At 39.2% G+C, this 20,453-nt stretch overlaps 2 protein-coding genes across 2 annotated transcripts; one reads left to right on the top strand and one right to left on the bottom strand.

The window, feature by feature from the left end:
- Window positions 1-6,245: 6,245 nt before the first annotated feature.
- On the bottom strand, window positions 6,246-12,951 carry LOC137737079 (uncharacterized protein At4g28440). The gene is made up of 3 exons (XM_088683134.1): window positions 12,823-12,951; window positions 12,018-12,251; window positions 6,246-6,772 (listed from the first exon to the last, which is right to left on the bottom strand). Exons 2-3 carry the CDS (start codon window positions 12,238-12,240, stop codon window positions 6,582-6,584), a joined length of 414 nt encoding a protein of 137 aa, XP_088539260.1. The 5' UTR covers window positions 12,241-12,251; window positions 12,823-12,951; the 3' UTR covers window positions 6,246-6,581.
- Window positions 12,952-13,168: 217 nt separating this feature from the next.
- LOC137737777 (NADPH-dependent alkenal/one oxidoreductase, chloroplastic) lies at window positions 13,169-15,384 on the top strand. Its single transcript, XM_068477329.2, has 4 exons — window positions 13,169-13,648; window positions 14,107-14,430; window positions 14,550-14,709; window positions 14,952-15,384. The coding sequence occupies exons 1-4, from the start codon at window positions 13,229-13,231 to the stop codon at window positions 15,215-15,217; spliced, it is 1,170 nt and encodes a 389-aa protein (XP_068333430.1). The 5' UTR covers window positions 13,169-13,228; the 3' UTR covers window positions 15,218-15,384.
- Window positions 15,385-20,453: the final 5,069 nt, after the last annotated feature.

Genomic DNA, 20,453 nt, shown 5'->3' with positions numbered 1-20,453 from the left:
CGTGCTTATAACATACGATTTGTTTATTTATCTTTCTTTCAAAGTCAATTTATATATCATGATCTATAGATTGATTCTGGTTGTATATACCTAGTGAATTAATAAATTAAGAATTTACATAGGTCACTCATACATGCGTAACACGACTAATTCTAGCACTTGCAAATTCTTTTAACCCATTAATGCTTTTCGTGTTTTCTGTCTTGCAGCATACTGCAACGAAGTTCATCAATAGCCAGTAGATGCATGTGGTGATCACTTGTTTTGGTGCCTACAGAACACAATAGGGTTTCCAAATCTGATTTCAGTCCATCCGGAAATAGAACTGGGCCAACTTTAATCCATGTGACTTGTACTGTATCTACTTCTTCTGCCCCATATGACTTTTCATACATAACCCCATCTGGTTTCTAATTATTTATGGCCAGATTCCACCTGAAATTGTTATTTTTCTTTTTTATTCCGTCAAAATTATTTACCTATTTGATCAAAGTCTCCGTCGGTGTTTGATTTGAGAGATGTAGAGAAATACATATACAAATATTCATTTGCTTCCCGTTCCTGCATTATGATTACAGACATACATCCTTTGCTTCTGCATTTCTCTCCCCTAAAAATAATGGTATATGATATCTGTCCTACGTCACGAATCAATATCTCGAATCGCTGAGGGTCTTTCTTTCTATGAGTAGAGTTTTGATCTTTTGTGTCTATATATCTTCCTCGTGATGAAAAGATAAACCACAATATTCTTGCATTTATCTCTCTATGTTATAAATAGCTGGTAGGAAAATGAGAAAAAGGGAGAACAACCCCTTAATATACCTGCGTTCACATTGTCTAAGGGGGCGTTTGTTGCGCCGGACGATTTCGGACTGGATTAGCTTCAAGGACTAAGCTGGACTGGCTTAGACTAGACTAGACTGGACTAACTTAGTGAAGCGTTTGGTGCAGTATTGGACTAAGAAGCTGGATAATAACAAATTCTAATATTATATTATTTAATATATAAATTATTAATATTTTATTATGATCTTATCTTTTTCTTCATCTTTTCCTACCATTTCCGTCCCACTCTTTTCCTCTTCTCTCATCGTCCCACCCTCTCCCTCTTTTTTTTTCTCTTAGACTTCTCAATTCATGTCTCTTTCTCATTCCTGGTCAAACTCCTTATTGATTCCAGTCTCTATTTCTCTGTCCTCCCTCCCTCTCTAGCTATGCGTTGTTCGAATGGAACCTCACAACTCCAATTTTCCCGAAGAGTTGCAGGTTTCCCGATGTGTTTTCCGGCCAACCCTCGTTAAATTGGATGAAGTTAGCACCGCCAAAAAATTCATCACCATCCCTAGACCGAGATCTTAGCCTTGAATGCTCGAATTTGTCATGGATTTGAAGAAGCCCAAACAGGCCGAGACTTCCAGGCCATTTTCCGGCCACATTCGACCACATTTTGGCCTTGATTCAGGTAAAATCGTAATCTTGTCACTCCCAGCTTCAATTTGGTATATTTTATATAAAATTTGGTTGTGAAATGGATTTGAAAGAGAGTCGGAAAGTTAATGATTGATCTAGGTGACCGGAGATGACGAAGAGTCTGTCGGGAGTGGTCGTTGAGCATGACGAGGACGAGAAAGAGAGGATAGTCTTAGCTAGTCCCATGGTTATTGGGGGGTCTTGCTAAGACCTCTTAGTGAAGGGTTTTGTCCATGCTAGTCCCCTTTAGTCTCATTAATGTTAGTCCCAACATGGAACAAACACAATATTGGACTAATAGCTAGTCCAGTCCAGTCCAATTTAACTTAGTGAGGGCAAACAAACGCCCCCTAATAGTACAGAAGAATCGTATACTGAATACGACTTTTTGAATATACAGTAGGGTTTGGGGCATATTCCACGTTCTGTTCAAACCCCAGATTAGCATGCATTACTTTATACTTTTTAAGCAAAAACAATATAAAGACAGAAAAACCCTAGTTCTATAGAACCTACCGTCAATCATGATCCACATGTCATGCCCATGGATCGGACAGACATTCGAGTGAAAGTGATATCATTTTTAATTGACCTTTCTCCTGCTGTCAAGTGATATATAATCCTATAAAATAAAACTGCCGACCAAGTACAGAAACATTTTTCTAATTTTCACACTGTGGCTGACAATTTTAGATAGTTCCGGAGAAGATTAATTAATTCTTGACGATTATTTTTGTCTATAAACTATTTGATCCATTGTTAAGTAGGGACTGCGGAGAGCAGCTTCATGAATAGAAATTTGTTCTCGAATCCAAAGTCTTGGCCCGATCATCATGTGCTCTCACATGGACAGCATTTTCAGCAGAGGAAACAAGTCATGGAAATGGGATTTGAAGTCAAAGTGGCAGTCATTTCAAGTAAGACCTATACTACCCAACTACTTCAGTACCTGCTCTGCGCCCACATATATAATCATATTATTTTTAAGGAGAGTGTCTCTGAGAGTTGCTCTTCTCTTCTTCTGCAAATTCAAGCTATACTGAAAAAGACGTTACTTTAAACGATGCCGTCTCGAGGCCAATATTGATGCCGTCTCGAGGCTTGACTGAAAACAAAAGCTTGCCCATTTCAAACGACGGTTTATGGATCCAAGGCCAAGCTTTTGTTCAGCCACTAATTAACAGATTGACCAAAGCAAATGTCGAAAAACTGACATCATGATGGCATCATATATGAGACTACAGTATGAAAAGTTTGATTACGTGGTTAGTTAGAAGCTCTCATAAAAATTGAAACGTTACATACTGTTCTTAAACCGGTAATTTGGGTTAGAAGAATGTGAAAAAATGGTGGCCACGAGTATTGTATATACGAGAGGAACATTGCATTGATCACCTTATACATTTTGCCCCACACTATAGGCCACAAATGTTGTGACATCCAAAATTTGTCACCTACCCTAAAATGTGAGGAATATAAACTTGTTTAAGTAAAATAAAGTGAATGATTTATTTATTTGTGAGTTAGTAATGAGTAATAGCGTGATCATGCTGCCTTGCTATAAAAAATTTCTTACTCATGGCATGTATGGACCCTTTATCTCTCTCTCTCTCTCTCTCTCTCTCTCTCTCTCTTCATGATCTGATTCCACTAGTACAGTGATCTCAGAAACGAAGCAACCTTTTTCTGCTCATAAAGAAAGCAATTTGACAACTGATCTCTATACGGCATGTTTACAAGCACAACGAGAACGAGGGTCGGAGAAAACTCGCATCAAATTGCCAAAAATACCAATTAAAACCTAAATTTGATAGTTTAATGCAATATATAGAGATACGGTAGCTATCTTTTACTTTTTGTGCGTTCCAACAAGTATATTTTGATAGTTATATAGTGTGAAGTGTCGATTTAGTGACTGAACAATCACCTCAGTGAAAATTAGATTCCTATAAAAATTGCTAATTTCATCATATTATTATATTCAAAGTGATTTTATCCAATTTTTCGTCGACTTAAGTCACTTCACACACTTTAAAGTATAATAACGTTATTTCCTCACCTATAAGCCCTAAACATTTTATATAGGTTGCAAACTTAACGTCTAATTTACCCTCCAAAGTTAACTCTATACACTCTTTTTTTTTCTATGTAAAATTACCAATCTACATTCCAATGTGTGTCACATGCAAGTAACGTGATTTAAATTAATAGAAAATTGAATATAGTAGCTTTGAATTTGCCTCTCAGTACTATGGTCTGTGATATTCCTTTTCACTTGAAAGTGAAAAGTCTGATGTTCGAATCTTGTGGATGGTGAATTCGATACCAAATTAGGCTTCCTATTGTGTGGCTTTGCCGAACTTTCCCTCCCCTTAGTGTAAAATTGCTAGATTTTTATAATTTAATAACTGATTTTTGTGAAAAAAATAGTTTGGAAACCTAATTTTCACTCAGGTGAACATAGAATGAAAATTACGAAATGGGGTCTGAATGGATATATTATGGTTATGAAAAAGTAAGATATTAGGTTTGCGGACTAGGAGATGTTGACGTGACTTAACCGTGTCCGTTCAAATAGGAGAAAAGGGAAGGGGAGGGAAAAAAAGAAAGGAGATAATCCTACTCCTTTGCGGAGGTTTGCTTAACATATAGGAATTATGAAGATTTGTTTTTGCATGAACTTAATTTACTACCTTACGGTTTGCTAAAGAACAGACGAGCTCCTGAGAGTGTGGCTTTTTAATTTCTTCAATAAGAATGATGAATTTAAGAAATCTGTGTGACTTCAAAGTGCCAAATGATCCGTTGAGAGATTAAAAAATGAAGCCCACCTATAACTTTGGTCTAAAGAGAAGAGAAATAGAATATATAAACATAGGCGCACTACCACACACTGTCTCTCTCTTTCTCTCTGCGCCAGACCATAATCAATTAGCACACACCCAGTAAGGCAATGACTTTATATTCGATCCAAACGCACTCAGTGCAAGTCCAAAATTGAAAGAAATAATAGAAGATCGATCCCGAAGAAGTTAGGTAAGCTTAATCAAGCGGAAAAGAAAATGTCTGTTATTCATGAGAAGGGTCCTATGTAATATATTATGTTTGTCAAATAATTATAAATCAAAATTGTCAATTGTGAGCGGCAATATCCTTCTCGTGCTGTTAACAAGACCACAATCGAAATCAAGAACGAGAACTACAAAGACCAAGAGTAAGAACTAGACAACAATGGACAAATCTCCAAAGATCATCGCATATCAAAACTCACCCCCTAAATCTTCCAAAAACTCACACATATATTTGCATGCGTGACGTCAGTCAATCGTAATGCCATGCACACACACTCATGTCGTCATATGGTAGCCCTACTTTTATGGGTCATGTGGATGTGAGTGGTCCTCTCATTACTAGATGGAATGGAGTTAGTTGGAATGTGGAATGGAGCCGAAGTTCCACTGAGGCAAAGGCAACCCTTTCCGATCAGTAGGAATAGGACATCCCCCAAAAGTGTAGGGCAACCCATTCCCCACTTATTTGTAATCCTCGAATCTTGTTCTATCTTCAAAAACCACTGGCTTCTAGTTGTATTTGTAGGGCAGGTACAACTCCAACGCTCTGCAGAATTATATCAGACTCTGGATAAGATTTTCTCATGGTTTCTTCTATTTGGAATTATTTTATAATTTTGTCATCCAATGGATGGATTATTAAGAAACTTTAACTAAGTTTATGTTAGGTTAATGATATGTTTAATGCTTGATCCACCTGCTTCTGATTGCCTAAGTGTTTGGTAAACATTAGTTTAATGCTAATCATGTGATGTGTTGTGACAGTGTGACTCATGCCTGGCCTCAACTCAACTGCCTCCCCAAATAAAAAGAATACAATTAAGCATTACCAAAAACGTGATTCGCTAAGCACAACGAGAACTTTGTCGAAATTGAAGAAGAAATGAATCGGAGAAGTCAGAACTAAGGAAGCATAGGAAATTGGAATACGATCAACTACTCCCCCTTAATAATCTAATTCTTGATATTTTGTATGTTGCATTACGAATTGTAGAGTAGGAGTTACATGATTTTTTTATTTCCCGTGTTTGAAAACATGGCATAATATAGGCTCAGGTTTGATCCTGTTTCAAGTAACATGCTATGATTAAACACTAGGTAGTCAGGAATCTGGAATATGAGTTGGTAAACACGAGAACTCGAGAATCAAAATAATTAACATGTGCCAAAAGGTGGGCTGGGATTTTCCTCAGATTCAATTCAATCCGATGTAACAAAAAATTAAAACGTGACTTAAAATAACATCAGAAGTTGACAACCTGCAAGTGTAATTTAAATTTCTACATGGTGAGATAAGCAATTACAGTTCAAAACAACAAAATCCCCCACCATTTAAGGAACATATTTTCTGCCATGTTTCATTCATTGTTGGAAATCCAGCATGTTTTATAACTTGTACAGATCATAAGGACTAAACCAATGCCTTTAGAGCTCGCGTTGAGACATGCAGAGAGGACTCTAAAAAGTAGGACTCTCCATGAACTTTCTACCACCTCATGTTTTAAAATGTTTTGTAATATTGATACGAGAATTTACGTTAAATTGTGAAGTGTCAGAATACATGGAGAGTTTCACTTTTGATTCTCCTTAGCATTTCTCATGTTTTAAAGAACTTTCACAAATAACAATATCATTAATCCCATATACACGAATTAAAACATACGAAATAATGCAGAAATAACGCAGCAAAACCATACAAAGTTACAAAAAGTATTAGACATATTCCATAACATTAATCCCATATGTACTTTTCCAAATGTAAATAGATAGTAAAACAGAGAAAGCCAGTTCCCTCATGTTCACAAACTTACAGCCATCGCCATCTAATTGGCAATCCAACCAAAGCTCCATCACGATTAGCTGCAAACGTAAGAAAAGACTCGGGTAGAACCAGTTTCAAGATTTCTTCTCCTAAAAGTGAACTTCCGAGAACATTTTGGAGATTAGATGCCCCATATCAGCACAGAACTTTTTTCTTAGGGTTGTTTTTATTTTTCGGTTAAGACAAGGTAGAGAACCGAACTCCATCCAAACAAGTTACTGTTCAAAAACTTGGACAAGTTCATATTCAACCAGGGAGAGGTTGTTATCTTCCTTAACCGTGAAACTGGCAGGTTCAGCAACTTCGACACGGCCCCACTTGTCCACAGCAAGTCTCATTGATCCTTTAAACATGTCAATCTTGGCATTCCGCAGGGTTATGGTAGAACCTTCTTGCATCAAGTCCACTACACAACACCATCATGATATCAATTAATAACGGATAATGTCTACCACACACAATGCCGAGGCAAAATCAAAAAGAGTGGTGATACAATATACACATTAACACATCAATTCTCGAGTACGCCTAGCAAAAAATTTATAGAGGGTTCAAAACTGTTCACACTGGATCACACTTTAGAGAAATATGTGTTGGTATTCCTAATTTTTAAATTTTTTCTCAGTTTCCTAGATGTCATCTCTTTCAGCGGCCCGGCAGCCACCTTCATGCACTGTTATTTGTTGCTTTATCTTAGGTCTAGATTTACCTCCCTGGCTCCATTAAAGGAGCTTTCTTGAAGTGAGCTGTGTTAAGGCTTTAAATGAAGTTTTACTCTTGAAATACTTTAGACCTAGAACCCAAAAAAGAAGATAAAACTGGCACATTCCAATCACAGAGCATAGTTTTGAATACAAGCTCACCCATAATCAGAATTACAGGAAGGTTGATCATTCACATTCTTTATTATTAAGACAACACAAAGATTGAGTATATGATTCATATTTCGAAATATAATTTGACAAAACAAACCATCATCCACAGGGGAGCGTTTAGAATTCCATGATTCCAAACCATTGCTCACCAGTAGGAAACAAGATATGCGTGGACAGGCATTATAATATGCAGAAGTCGTACGCATCATGCCTTATTGAACAAACTCAGAAATTAAGGACAACATCTAATAAGCATATCAAAGGATCAAAGTAAATCATGTACATAATTCTAGCATATTTAGTAAACTGCAATTCAATACCGAAAACCTCAGAAGATGAAGACTTGACAAGCTAAGAGTGGAAGCAAAAAACTATACTATGACATTTAAGCAAAATAATTGCTCACAGAATAGTATCCGTGAGCATATCCGTCTACCTCATGTATAATACTAAGAAGACAAATTGCTCCGGAACAATTCAACCAAAACTACGCCTGTGGTTTGGAACCCAATTTACAGTTAATCCAGCTTACAAACACTGGTATCCTCATCCCACATTTAAAATATTGTTACCCAGGATCAAAAGCACTATTTTCACAAGATATCATCTTGTTTGACTAATTGTTTGGACCTAAATTTACGCTATCGGCCCATACAATCAAGGCCGTTAGATGAGTAAAGTTCTAGACCGTTGGATGATAAAGTGGTTGAGATAATTTTCAATTATTATTAAGGAATAATATTGTGGTTTTAATCATAATATTATCTCTTAATATATATTGGATTATCTAAGCCTAATATTGGCTATATCCAGCGGATCGTTTAAAGATAAATGATATCTAAAAGATAGGTTGTTGCTTACCTTGAGAAGTCTTTGACCTAGACTCTAGCTGTTGAGTTTGAATTAAAATCAAATTCTACACAAGTGAAGCCGCACCACACATCTGCTTCTATAAATACAAGGCCGCGAACACCATAGAGAGGACCTCCAATTCAACACCCAACTGCCCTGCGCAAAACCTCTCAAACATCTTGAGATTTTTTATTTTCTTTTTCCGCCGACACATCTTCAGTTTGGATAAACAGCACTGTGAAGGCAACCGGCGAACATCTTCAGTTTGGATAAACAGCACTGTTGCCGTAGAATCAGCCGTTCCCGAAGCACCTTCAGTTTGGATAAACAGCACTGCGTCGAGGCCGACTGGTTATCTATCCAAGTCTCGGTCGAGAAGGATTTTCAAATCCTTATTGGCAGAGGTCATCTCATTAGCCTTCTCGGCGAAGTGAGGTGTTACCAGGTTACTACATTCGGCACCATAAAAGCCGAATTTGATATTGAACTTCGTAGAACTAGCAGCCTTGTCTTCAGGCTGTAGAACTCAGAGACCGAGAGCGTTCCTTCCTCGGTCGCAATCGCAAGATACAGAAGTCAACGACGCGCTCCAAGCGACATCAACAAATTTTACTCCTCGGCCGAGCTCGGCCGACGAGTTGGCACGCCCCGCATTCAACCGAAGGACGTAGTTAGCTTACTAGTTACTCGGCCTGCGCGCCACGTAGGTTTTGTAATTATTAGGGTCAACATTTTGGCACGCCCAGTGGGACCCAGTGCTAAAACTACGAAGTTTATATGATATATCAAGATTCCAATCCGGCTCCACGTAGCCGATTGTACGAGCGCCTAGAGGAATTGAAAAAACACAATGAAGAACGGAAAAGATCTTTGGAAGTGGAAAAAGTTCTTCGTGGCCATAAAGAGTTGCAAAAGTCATTCGCTTACATGTTGAGAATAAAAGCTCATGTTGCCCTGCAAGAGCAATGGGTAAATGAAGACAGGGCTCGATTTAATGCCTGGCTAGATGGAAAATATTTTCCTTACGTTTTCGACTACAAATCAATTCCATTTGAGGAATGGTTGGTTGAAAAGACTGGGGGGCAATTTTCCGCTTCGGCCGTAATCAGACATCGGCTTAAGAAAATTGTTAATTTGGTCGAGGAACAAAGGCCATCTATTTTTTCGGTCGAGACTGAAAGTGTGGTAGGCCTAGAAGAAAATGTTCAAGTTTCTGAGCCAAGAATTGACTCAGAAAATGTTTCTTTAGAGGAGTGTTCCAATGGCGAACAATACCGATACACGACTTCGGACCATAAAACCACATCAATTGATATGGTAATTGGAGACATGGTTTTAGATGCCGAAACTACGCCAATCAATATGATTATTAGTGATAACACCGATATAGAGAAATCTCATTCGGCTAAGTTGTTTGAATTAAAAGCCGAAATTATGCGTGTGGGGCATAATAATTGTTCAACACATTCGGCGGCTGAAAATGAAAAAATTTTCACCAAGTTACAAATATTTGGAGAAAATTCTTTATTTGGCCTAGAGCGAAATCAATTTGAGAATTTTGATATTATAAGATCTCGGCTTGGAATAAAGCATCGTTGGCCTCCTCCTATTTATGGTTCGGCCACTTTTATTTCCATGTGCTAAATTACTTTCTTAACCATTCGGCCTCTTGGCCGATACTTAAGAAAATACAGGGGGGGCAATGAGCATTGAGCCCCCGGGAAAAAAAAAAAGAAAAAAAAAAGGGTGATAGAAATATGCATGCCCGACAACATCATTCCAAAGCCAATGGGCCAAGTTTTGATTTTGTTTTTTGTGGCTTTGGATTCATATATATGTGATGATGGTCTTCGGCCACTTTAAGACCTCGGCCGACAATGAAGTTCCTCGGCCACGAAACGTATCTAGCTAATGTTCCTCGGCCCACTTTACAAAACGATATGGCCGAATAAAAGAAAATATGGCCGAATACAATTCTTTGGCCGAATAAAAGAAAGTTCGGCCGAATACAATGGGATATATATATATATATATATATATATATAGGTTCTACACCCAATTCTTCTTGGCCTCGGCCTCGGCCCACTTTACAAAACTATTTGGTCGAATACAATTCTTCGGCCGAATAAAAGAAAGTTCGGCCGAACTATTGACCCCAAATTATTTTTCCTACCCCCTAATTCTTCTCGACCTTGGTTCATGATTGCTTATCACTTCTCTTCAACCATGAGTTGTTCTTTGGTCAAAAGAAGCCAGGATCATGTTCTCTCGGCTCAACACAGCAACAGGTTTCTCTCGGCCTGATAAGTAGGTGGTCGAGGTACTCCTGACTGGCTGGAAAGACTTAATTTCCTTAACCATTCGGCTTATGGGCCGAAGCTCAAGGAAACTGGGGGGCAATGTTTGGACCTAAATTTACGCTATCGGCCCATACAATCAAGGCCGTTAGATGAGTAAAGTTCTAGACCGTTGGATGATAAAGTGGTTGAGATAATTTTCAATTATTATTAAGGAATAATATTGTGGTTTTAATCATAATATTATCTCTTAATATATATTGGATTATCTAAGCCTAATATTGGCTATATCCAGCGGATCGTTTAAAGATAAATGATATCTAAAAGATAGGTTGTTGCTTACCTTGAGAAGTCTTTGACCTAGACTCTAGCTGTTGAGTTTGAATTAAAATCAAATTCTACACAAGTGAAGCCGCACCACACATCTGCTTCTATAAATACAAGGCCGCGAACACCATAGAGAGGACCTCCAATTCAACACCCAACTGCCCTGCGCAAAACCTCTCAAACATCTTGAGATTTTTTATTTTCTTTTTCCGCCGACACATCTTCAGTTTGGATAAACAGCACTGTGAAGGCAACCGGCGAACATCTTCAGTTTGGATAAACAGCACTGTTGCCGTAGAATCAGCCGTTCCCGAAGCACCTTCAGTTTGGATAAACAGCACTGCGTCGAGGCCGACTGGTTATCTATCCAAGTCTCGGTCGAGAAGGATTTTCAAATCCTTATTGGCAGAGGTCATCTCATTAGCCTTCTCGGCGAAGTGAGGTGTTACCAGGTTACTACATTCGGCACCATAAAAGCCGAATTTGATATTGAACTTCGTAGAACTAGCAGCCTTGTCTTCAGGCTGTAGAACTCAGAGACCGAGAGCGTTCCTTCCTCGGTCGCAATCGCAAGATACAGAAGTCAACGACGCGCTCCAAGCGACATCAACAAATTTTACTCCTCGGCCGAGCTCGGCCGACGAGTTGGCACGCCCCGCATTCAACCGAAGGACGTAGTTAGCTTACTAGTTACTCGGCCTGCGCGCCACGTAGGTTTTGTAATTATTAGGGTCAACACTAATTAAGGGACTCCGGCATTGACCCGCATGTGAATTTATTTAACACCACTAAACTTCCTTATTCATCATCAAACATCAGCTGAAAAACTGATATAAGAGTGATGCAAGCAATCACTGGCCAATCTAATTACCGGGAACCGAAAGTCTAAGACCTGCTAAACTATAAAGAACTAGACTCAAGGTTTAGAAACTAGAACCAAGAATAAACGAAATAACAATATTGAACAGCAACCATCAAGAATATTAAAAAAGGCTGCAAACCCTCGACATGAGGGGAAATTGGAGTAGTCACATTTTAACACACACATACGTACCCCACACACATATATAAGTCATGCTCTCTAACTCGCCCATGACCACGAAAGTCCATGCCTACCAACCATTAGATTCAAATCCAACCTCTGATATTATTCAGGAAAAAAAAAAAAAAAAAAAAAAAAAAAAAAAAACTACTTTACGGGTTTTGATTAGGGGTCACTGGATTTTGATCCAGCAACCGCTGAGCATAGATTTTGTGTCCACCGGTGAGAGTAAAAAGTAAACTTGAAATACACACCCACCTTGATCGTTTCTAGCTGTGAAGATAATCAATCCGGTTTCATCACCAACCAAGCATTCAGCGATTCGCGTTTGGCGTGCTTGACGGTCATCGGCACGACCCTTCTGTAACACCATCTTAGTATTAACAACCTTTACCGTCAGAGTGTGCCCAGAAGTACCTGGGCGGAGCTGGGCTACCTTGGTGAATACTGGTTTCCTCAATCCTTGTTTCGCTTCAGCCATTGCAGCACAACCTACCCAAAATCCACACCCACGAAATGCTCAATCACTAAAACTAACACATTCAAGAAACACAGTTGTACATTACATGTAGAATTGCAAGCCATAACCGTAACATAGAAAAAGAATTAGCAAGCTTCGATTTTTATCGCAATATGAAATTCGAAAAGTCAACCATGAAACTAAAAATTAGAATAAAGACCCCTAATTTACTTTAATTATCTGTTTTTCCGAGAAGATGAGCTTCATCAAATCCTACTTTCTTCTAGTTTTTCAACAACAAAATAAATATTACAGAATGCTATCAAACGTTCTAGCAGAAACTAATTGTAAATTGTAAGCTGACAAGATTAATCACAAATTTCCAAGGACATCTTCCGATTCACAAAGCATATCAGAGAATATCTATGTTAAACGACGGATCGGAAAATTAATCGCTCTACGGTGGTCAGAAACACACTACAATCTAACAAAATCATAAATTTTCCAACAAAAATACAAAAAAAAAAAAAAAAAAAAAAAAATTCGAAAAACAAACGATTCATCGAAGTATAACGTAAGAGAAACAAGGATCGTGTAAATTACCTCCGACAACCTACGAATGCGACAGAGAGAAAGAGCGAAAATATGACTAAATAGAAATCCGCGGTCGTCACAGCTCCTTACGAACTCCGAACTAAAAAAGGGTTATGCTTTACCCGTACTGAGTTCCTGGCCGTCGATCTCCAATCCCATCACGAGATATCCCTGCCGTCCACGTGTTTTAATTTTTTCCCACAAGTCGCGTTCCCGTGTCGCGCCTTCCGTACTTTCGCGCTTCGGATTTGGAGCAACGCTATTGGCCGACTGTATATTAAAAATCTGCTCCCGACCACACTTTATCCTGACTCTGTCCCACTCCAGTACGGACATAAAAGCAAGTTTAAAAACGTGGCCATACGAAGCGGAAGAGAAAGAGATAAGCAGTTTAAGGTTGAGGTCGGAAACAACCATGTTAACCACCACCGCCGCTCTCACCGCCACTGCTTCTAAACTCACATCCCCAAACCAAATTTCTCCCAGATTTTCCTTCACTTTCCGGGAAAATAACAACAGAATCGCAGTACCCAAAAGCTCGACCACCCAAAGATCCAAGCTTTCAGCTGGTTTTCCCGCTCTGAGAGTGTCTGCTAGTTCCCAGTCTGCCCCTGCTTCGGCTGAGGAGTCAAAGGTCACGGTTCTGCCGTCGGAGATGAAGGCGTGGGTTTATGGGGAATACGGGGGTGTTGATGTTTTGAAGTTCGACACCAAGGTTGCGGTTCCTGAGTTGCTGGAGGACCAGGTTCTGGTTAAGGTTGTCGCTGCGGCTCTCAACCCGGTTGACTTCAAGAGGAGGCAGGGCAAGTTCAAGAACACTGATTCTCCTCTTCCGGTAATTTCGGTTTCTTGGTTTGGGTTTTCTTTCATTTGGCTCTGTTTGAATGCTGAGAAAATGTGTCTAAATTTGAATTTGGATAATTAAGTTTGACAAACAAGTGAACATTTTACGCAAAGAATCATAGTAGAGAATGTGGGACTACAAATTTTTTGTTAAAATTGTGTATATGGGGCTGGTTTGTGTTTAGGGTTAATTGAATTTCGATAACTCTACTATACTCGAGGTATGCCGAAGGAAGAAATGAAGAAATTTTGTCTGACTTGAAGGTAGTTGATGGAATACTCATTTGAGAAACTTATAAATTTCAATCCTCGCAAAATAAAAAATCATTCACCCCTAACTGAAAAAAAAAAATAGTACTTTTCTCTTGATTTCCTATATGATACCGCTTGCGTCAGCTTCATCGAATGGCACAACAAACCCCAGCGTTAGTTTATTTTGTTTCCCTGCAGACTGTTCCAGGCTATGATGTTGCCGGCGTGGTGGTGAAGGTTGGCAGTAAAGTGAAGGACTTTAAAGAGGGGGATGAAGTGTATGGAGACATACATGAGAAAGCTTTGGAAGGGCCTAAACAATCTGGCTCTCTTGCAGAGTACACTGCTGTTGAAGAGAGGTTACTGGCACCAAAGCCTAAGAATTTGGATTTTGCTCAGGCTGCTTCACTTCCTCTTGCAATCGAGACAGCTTATGAGGGTCTTGAAAAGACCGGGTTTTCTGCCGGTAAATCTTTGCTTGTTCTGAATGGTGCTGGTGGAGTTGGAAGCCTGGTGATTCAGGTACCAATTCTCTCTTCCGCCCATGATTGCAAACTGAAAGCATTGCTTGACAAAATCATATGTTTCATGCTTTTGTTTTTCCCTTTGGAGTCACAATTGTTGGTTCAAACTCGAAACAGCTAGCAAAACATGTATTTGGAGCTTCACGAATAGCAGCCACTTCAAGCACTGGAAAGCTGGAGTTATTGAAGAGCTTGGGTGCTGATTTAGCGATCGACTACACTAAGGAGAACTTGGAAGAATTGCCGGAAAAATTTGATGTCGTCTATGATGCTATTGGTAAGAGTTTCCATAACAACAAGGTGTTTTTAATTGCAGTGGATGAGTGTTCTATCTAGAATTACAATTTTCTGTTCTTTCAAATGAAAAATGATAGCCACTATTACGATTAGTCCTTGTAGTTCTTGCTGTTGTTTTAAGTACACTGACCAATCATCCACCTTAGCTATTGTTTTTGAGTTTGATTGCTCGTTTTGAACCTATCCAAAAGCGACTTCTTCTCCCCTTTATTATAATGGCAGGTCAATGTGACAAAGCAGTGAAGGTGGTGAAAGAAGGGGGCAGTGTAGTGGCCTTAACAGGTGCAGTAACACCTCCGGGTTTCAGATTCGTAGTTACTTCCAACGGAGCAGTTCTGAAGAAACTAAACCCGTACTTGGAGAGTGGGAAGGTGAAGCCAGTGATAGACCCCAAAGGGCCCTTCCCCTTCTCCAAGCTTGTGGAGGCTTTCTCTTACCTTGAAACAAATCGGGCCACTGGAAAGGTAGTCATACATCCAATTGAATGAGAAGGAAAACAGAAAACAGTTGAGCCATCTTTTGCTGTGTACATAGAGATGAATATATGATGTTGCCTTATCTCTTTGTAATATGATTTGCGTCAAATTGTGACATGTATCATATTGGCCAATAAGTAGATGCTCTTTGTCAGTGCGGAAAATATAACTTCAAAGAAGCCTACCCTCTCCTCGCTCGAAGCGATTAGAAAACTAACACAATTTGTCGAAACTTAAGAGATTTTAGATAACCTTGACAATACAAGGAAAATCTATTACATATGTTGAGGGGGAAAAATGTCACTCAACATCACCACCATCGTTGACTCCACTGTGACTTCTTGGAAAGTTGGGGCAAAGAGTTTGTTTAGTACTAGGACGTGGAGCACGACAGCAAGAAGACTTGACTTTTGTCTTTGATGTTGCTACTTGCTTCAGAGGCTTTGAAAGGCCTTCACCTGTTTTTGTTGCTCTGATACGTAGTCACAAAAGACTCGCATGGAGTTTGCCAATATGGGACCTCTTCGTTGCAGACTAACGTTCTTGAAAGGCACGGAATGTGTCACTCCAATGCTAATGGTAGGAAAACTCTAGGATCGCCGGAAGAATGCCACAAGCTTTGTTGAAACGAACGACATCTCCTTGTTTTTACTTTGTCTTTGGTACCTAACGTTCCTCGTAGTTCAATTTCTTACAATTCCCCATGGTTGGATTTCTTACAGCGTTACAAACTGAACCCCAAATGCACATATAACGAGCAGTACGTCGGACTAGCTGCCCTGGAGAACAAGATTTTGACTCGAAAACAACGTGGTTAACCTCCAGAACGTAGCCTTTGTTGGGTGATGAAAATAGTTGATGGGCTTATTTGGAGTATAACCCAAATATTTAAACCTTTGGGCCGTCAACAGGTTTGCTTTTCTCAATCACCAAATTTGGAATGAAAAGTGTCTATCAAAGCCCAATTCAAATAAGTAACTGTGGTAATGTGATCTCATCACAAGATTAGAAGAGAAAACTCGAAATATTTTTTAATAAACAATAATATCTACACTGAGATAGTGCAGGAGTGGGCTAAGTTTTACAATGGAATTGTCATAATAATGTGATTCAATTTCGCATTTTGTGAAAATCGAACCTAAAACATTTCATTTACAAGTGAAGAGGAATACCACTAGATCATAGTACTAAGTTCAATATAACTTGGACTTCTCACCATTTGTCACATCCCGGGCTCAACTCCACCGTAGCACGATATTGTTCGCTTTGGGCCCCGACCACGCCCTCATGGTTTTGTTTTTGGGAACTCACACAAGAACTTCCCAATGGCTCACCCATCCTGGAATTGCTCTTGCGAACTCACTTAACTTCGAAGTTCCAATGGAACCCGAAGCCAGTGAGCTCCCAAAATGCCTAGTGTTAGGTAGAGATGGGAATATACATATAAGGCTTACAAGATCCACTTCCTTGGGCGATATGGGATGTTACCATTCATCCCCCTTAGGGGCCCGACGTCCTCGTCGGCACACTTCCGACCAATGATTGGCTCTGATACCAAATTGTCACATGCCGGGCTCAACTCCACTGTAGCACAATATTGTCTGCTTTGGGACATGACCACGCCCTTACGGTTTTGTTTCAGGGAACTCACACGAGAACTTCCTAATGGATCACTCATCCTGGGATGCCATTTGTCACATCCCAGGCTCGACTCTACCGTAGCACTATATTATCCGCTTTGGGCCCTGAGTCCCTGACCACGCCCTCACGGTTTTGTTTCTAGGAACTCACATAAGAACTTCCCAATGGATCACCCATCCCGTGCTAGGTATAGATGAGAATATATATATAAGGCTTACAGGAGCCAATCCCCTGAACAATGTGAGATGTTACAATCCACCCTCCTTAGGGGCCCGACGACCTCGTTAGCACACTTCCGGCAAAGGATTGGCTCTGATACCGAATTGTCACATCCTGGCCTGGGGTCCACCACATCCCGGGCTCGCTTCACCACCGTAGCACGATATTGTCTGCTTTGAGACCTGACCACGCCCTCACGGTTTTGTTTTTGGGAACTCACACCAGAACTTCCTAGTGGGTCATCCATCCTGGGATTGTTCTCGCACGAACTCACTTAACTTCAAAGTTTCAATGGAACCCGAAGCCAGTGAGCTCCCAAAAAGCCTCGTGCTAGGTAGAGATAGGAATACACATATAAGGTTTACAAGATCCACTGTCCTGGGCGATGTGGAATGTTACACCATTAATCTTCTTCAATTCATTCAATGTAAAAAATTAAGGGAAATGTGTGAAAATAAAAAATGGATGTGCAATGGCACTACGCTATATATATATATATATAAATACATATATATATATATACATATATATATATATATATATATATATATGTATATATATATATCTGTGGGTAGCTCTGAAGCCTCTGAAGCAGTGATTGATTATTCCACAGCAGCTCGTGAGTTTGCCTTCTGATAATGCTTTCTGTTGTTCTTTTTAATTACTCGTTTTTCTAATATAACAGTGGCAGTTTTACAGCGATGTTTCATCATTAAATCCCTGGGCAGAAGAACGTAAATGTTGCACAGCAACATACACTGTAAATATCAGTCGTCTACTGATATTCCAGCTAATTGTTTGATGAAAAACATTTATTATTCGTACGTGTAAATCGTTTAGGTATATTATTTAATTGCTTGATCATGACTTCACAACGATCGGTATCCAATACATATCGATTCCCGTATATAATGTAAGAAAACTAATATGAAACGAGATCTGTTAAAAAAACGATATTTCAAACTAATTATACAATTTATGTAAATTTTTTGAATTGTATTATTTGTTCGGAATGTCACCGATAATTAAGCTCTGAGGAGGACTGTGGCTTCATCCATCTCTTTCAACTCTCAAGGTTGTGCTAGCGTGGATTGTAGAAATTAGGTTAACAAATAATAAAAACCAACTAAACACATAAAAGCAACAAAAGGGAGAAATATTATTTGATAGTGGATACCAATCCATAGACTAGAATAATCATACTACACATGTAAACCATGACGGATTTAGAATTCGAATATTGGAGAATTTTAATGTTAAAGTCCAAATTTTTTAGTATAAATAGAGAAAAAAGTGAGTAAAAAAATTTAATTTATTCACTGAGGTATTTTGTCAAACACTTTATGTGGTTGTTGTTGTTAGCCGAACCGTGTTGCACTCATGTGAATAGATATTGGCATATGCTAAATCAATCTAATAAGTGTTGTTGAGAGGATTTATCGAGTGCTTTCGACGCAATATGTTGAGTGGTGCTGAGCTATGCCTAGCTAGGTATTACATCAAACACTTAGTGAGCACAAAATGAACTCATATCAAATATTTGAAGAGTCGTTAAAAGACCTCCACATGTATATTTCTCAAACTACGGGTAAGAGACCACCTTGGTCCTAATGTATGTCCGCCACTGCATGTAAATAACATTGATATGTTTGATAGTATCGTCCAAAACTAAATTGGTATTTGGCCTCCTCTCAATAAATTAAATGTCAATTGTACAACTATTTGTCCCACATTTTCAAGCAAGTCACACCTTGTATTAGTACGTGGTTAGGATAATATTATTGACACACTCATTTTTACTTCTTACATATTCTTTTCAATTTTTGGTCATCAGATGGAATAAAATGAAAAAATTGAATGACAAAAAATTAACAAAAATGTCTAAGAGATACAATGGAGCTGTCGTGATGATGCTTCTCAACACTAGTCAGTTTAGTGAAGCTGCAGCATAACTGGGCAAGCAAGTTTACATTTTCTTGGAAGTTCATTTGTGCACGTGCGTTCTTTTAGACTATCAAACAACAATTGTTCATATATAAAATTACTTTAATTTACGAAAACATTTTATGCGATTATATTCTACGTGTAACTAATATATGTACCAATAGCTTTTCCAACTCGTAAGGCGCACATCATGTGATCGAGAGAACTAAAGAATTCTTAATTTGTAATTTTTCTTTTTACTTTCGAGTCATATTTAGGCGCGCGTAAAGTATTAATTTTATGATACACTAAATTATATAGACACAAAAAACTGAATACGAAATTTGAACGAAGGGGATTGCTGTTCTTCATGACACATGTTTAGGTGTTTAATCCAAACAAACATGAAACATCATTTGAAAATTTGTAAAAGATCAACAATCGAGAAAGAACATGCTTGCGTTCGTAGATGCTGCATTTTCTAACAGCTAGGCCACCCAAGTGGTTAGCTTGGTCCTTGGACACAAGGGTACCGCTTGGTATGCAGGCGGGACGAAACGGGACAAAACGAGATGGAACAGGACGGAGGTTCCATGCTACGTTTGGTATACGCTCATGCCGGAATGGAACGAAGGATTAAATGACAATCGTACCCATCCACTCCGACGAGTTTGACCTTACCTAAGCCACTGTCGACGAGTTCAATGTCATCCTTCACATCTTTTGCCTAATCCTCGTCGTCTCATCCCTCAAGCAACGACATCGACCACATCTTGCGAGTGGGTGGTCTTGAGGTTTTCTCGACGAAGGGCGACGGTCTCATTGTGGGACTAGCAGGGAGGAGGGAGGTGGTGGGGTTGGGTTCGGATGGGTTTACTAGGATTGGGTTAGCCTGGGTTGCTAGGTTTGTGGTGGAGGAGGAGGGTAGAAGAGAGGGAGCTACGGGAAAGAGGGTAGATAGTGAAATTAATGAAAAATAGGAGGGGTATTATTGTCCAAAAAGTTATAATTTTGTGTTCCATGAGCTGGAACAAGTCGTTCTAGGAGGAGGGTGGCAAGACAAAATTAACTAAAATTTGTTCTACGGGACAGCACGTCCCAAGTAAATTAGTGCACCAAACGTTGGACGATGCGTTCCGTCTCATCCCACGTACCAAACAGTACCAAGATGCATGAGTCGACCACTCACTGTCAAGGTAGCTAGCTAATATAATATTATAATTAAATTGTATCCATGGAAATCAACGCTCTCCGGTTGCCTAGCCAACAATCCAAATTATTTACAAAAATAAAAAAGATTTCCCCTGCAGTACTACTGCAAACGCGGAAATTAACAAGTTCAGTACTACATAATTATATGTATATGTATACACTTGAACATCTAAAGCACAAGCTATAACTTTCCTCTAAAATCTAAGCCCTCGGAGCCCTTTCATTTTTCTCCTAATCTGTGTGTGTTGCCGGA

The sequence above is a fragment of the Pyrus communis genome, chromosome 13, assembly GCF_041283825.1.
Source record: "Pyrus communis isolate YQ-2024b chromosome 13, ASM4128382v1, whole genome shotgun sequence".
NCBI classification, from domain to species: Eukaryota; Viridiplantae; Streptophyta; class Magnoliopsida; order Rosales; family Rosaceae; genus Pyrus; species Pyrus communis.
Note: the sequence above shows the minus strand (reverse complement) of the source record. Positions and strands in the feature narration are given on the sequence as shown.

What these genes read in the sequence shown, in the direction of transcription:
- LOC137737079 (XM_088683134.1), bottom strand. Translation starts at nt 12,240, where the DNA reads ATGGCTGAAGCGAAACAAGGATTGAGGAAACCAGTATTCACCAAGGTA. An exon ending in CACAGCTAGAAACGATCAAG is followed by an intron (nt 6,773 to 12,017) that starts GTGGGTGTGTAT and finishes GGTGTTGTGTAG; the next exon opens with TGGACTTGATGCAAGAAGGT.
- LOC137737777 (XM_068477329.2), top strand. Translation starts at nt 13,229, where the DNA reads ATGTTAACCACCACCGCCGCTCTCACCGCCACTGCTTCTAAACTCACA. An exon ending in ACACTGATTCTCCTCTTCCG is followed by an intron (nt 13,649 to 14,106) that starts GTAATTTCGGTT and finishes GTTTCCCTGCAG; the next exon opens with ACTGTTCCAGGCTATGATGT. An exon ending in TTGGAAGCCTGGTGATTCAG is followed by an intron (nt 14,431 to 14,549) that starts GTACCAATTCTC and finishes AACTCGAAACAG; the next exon opens with CTAGCAAAACATGTATTTGG.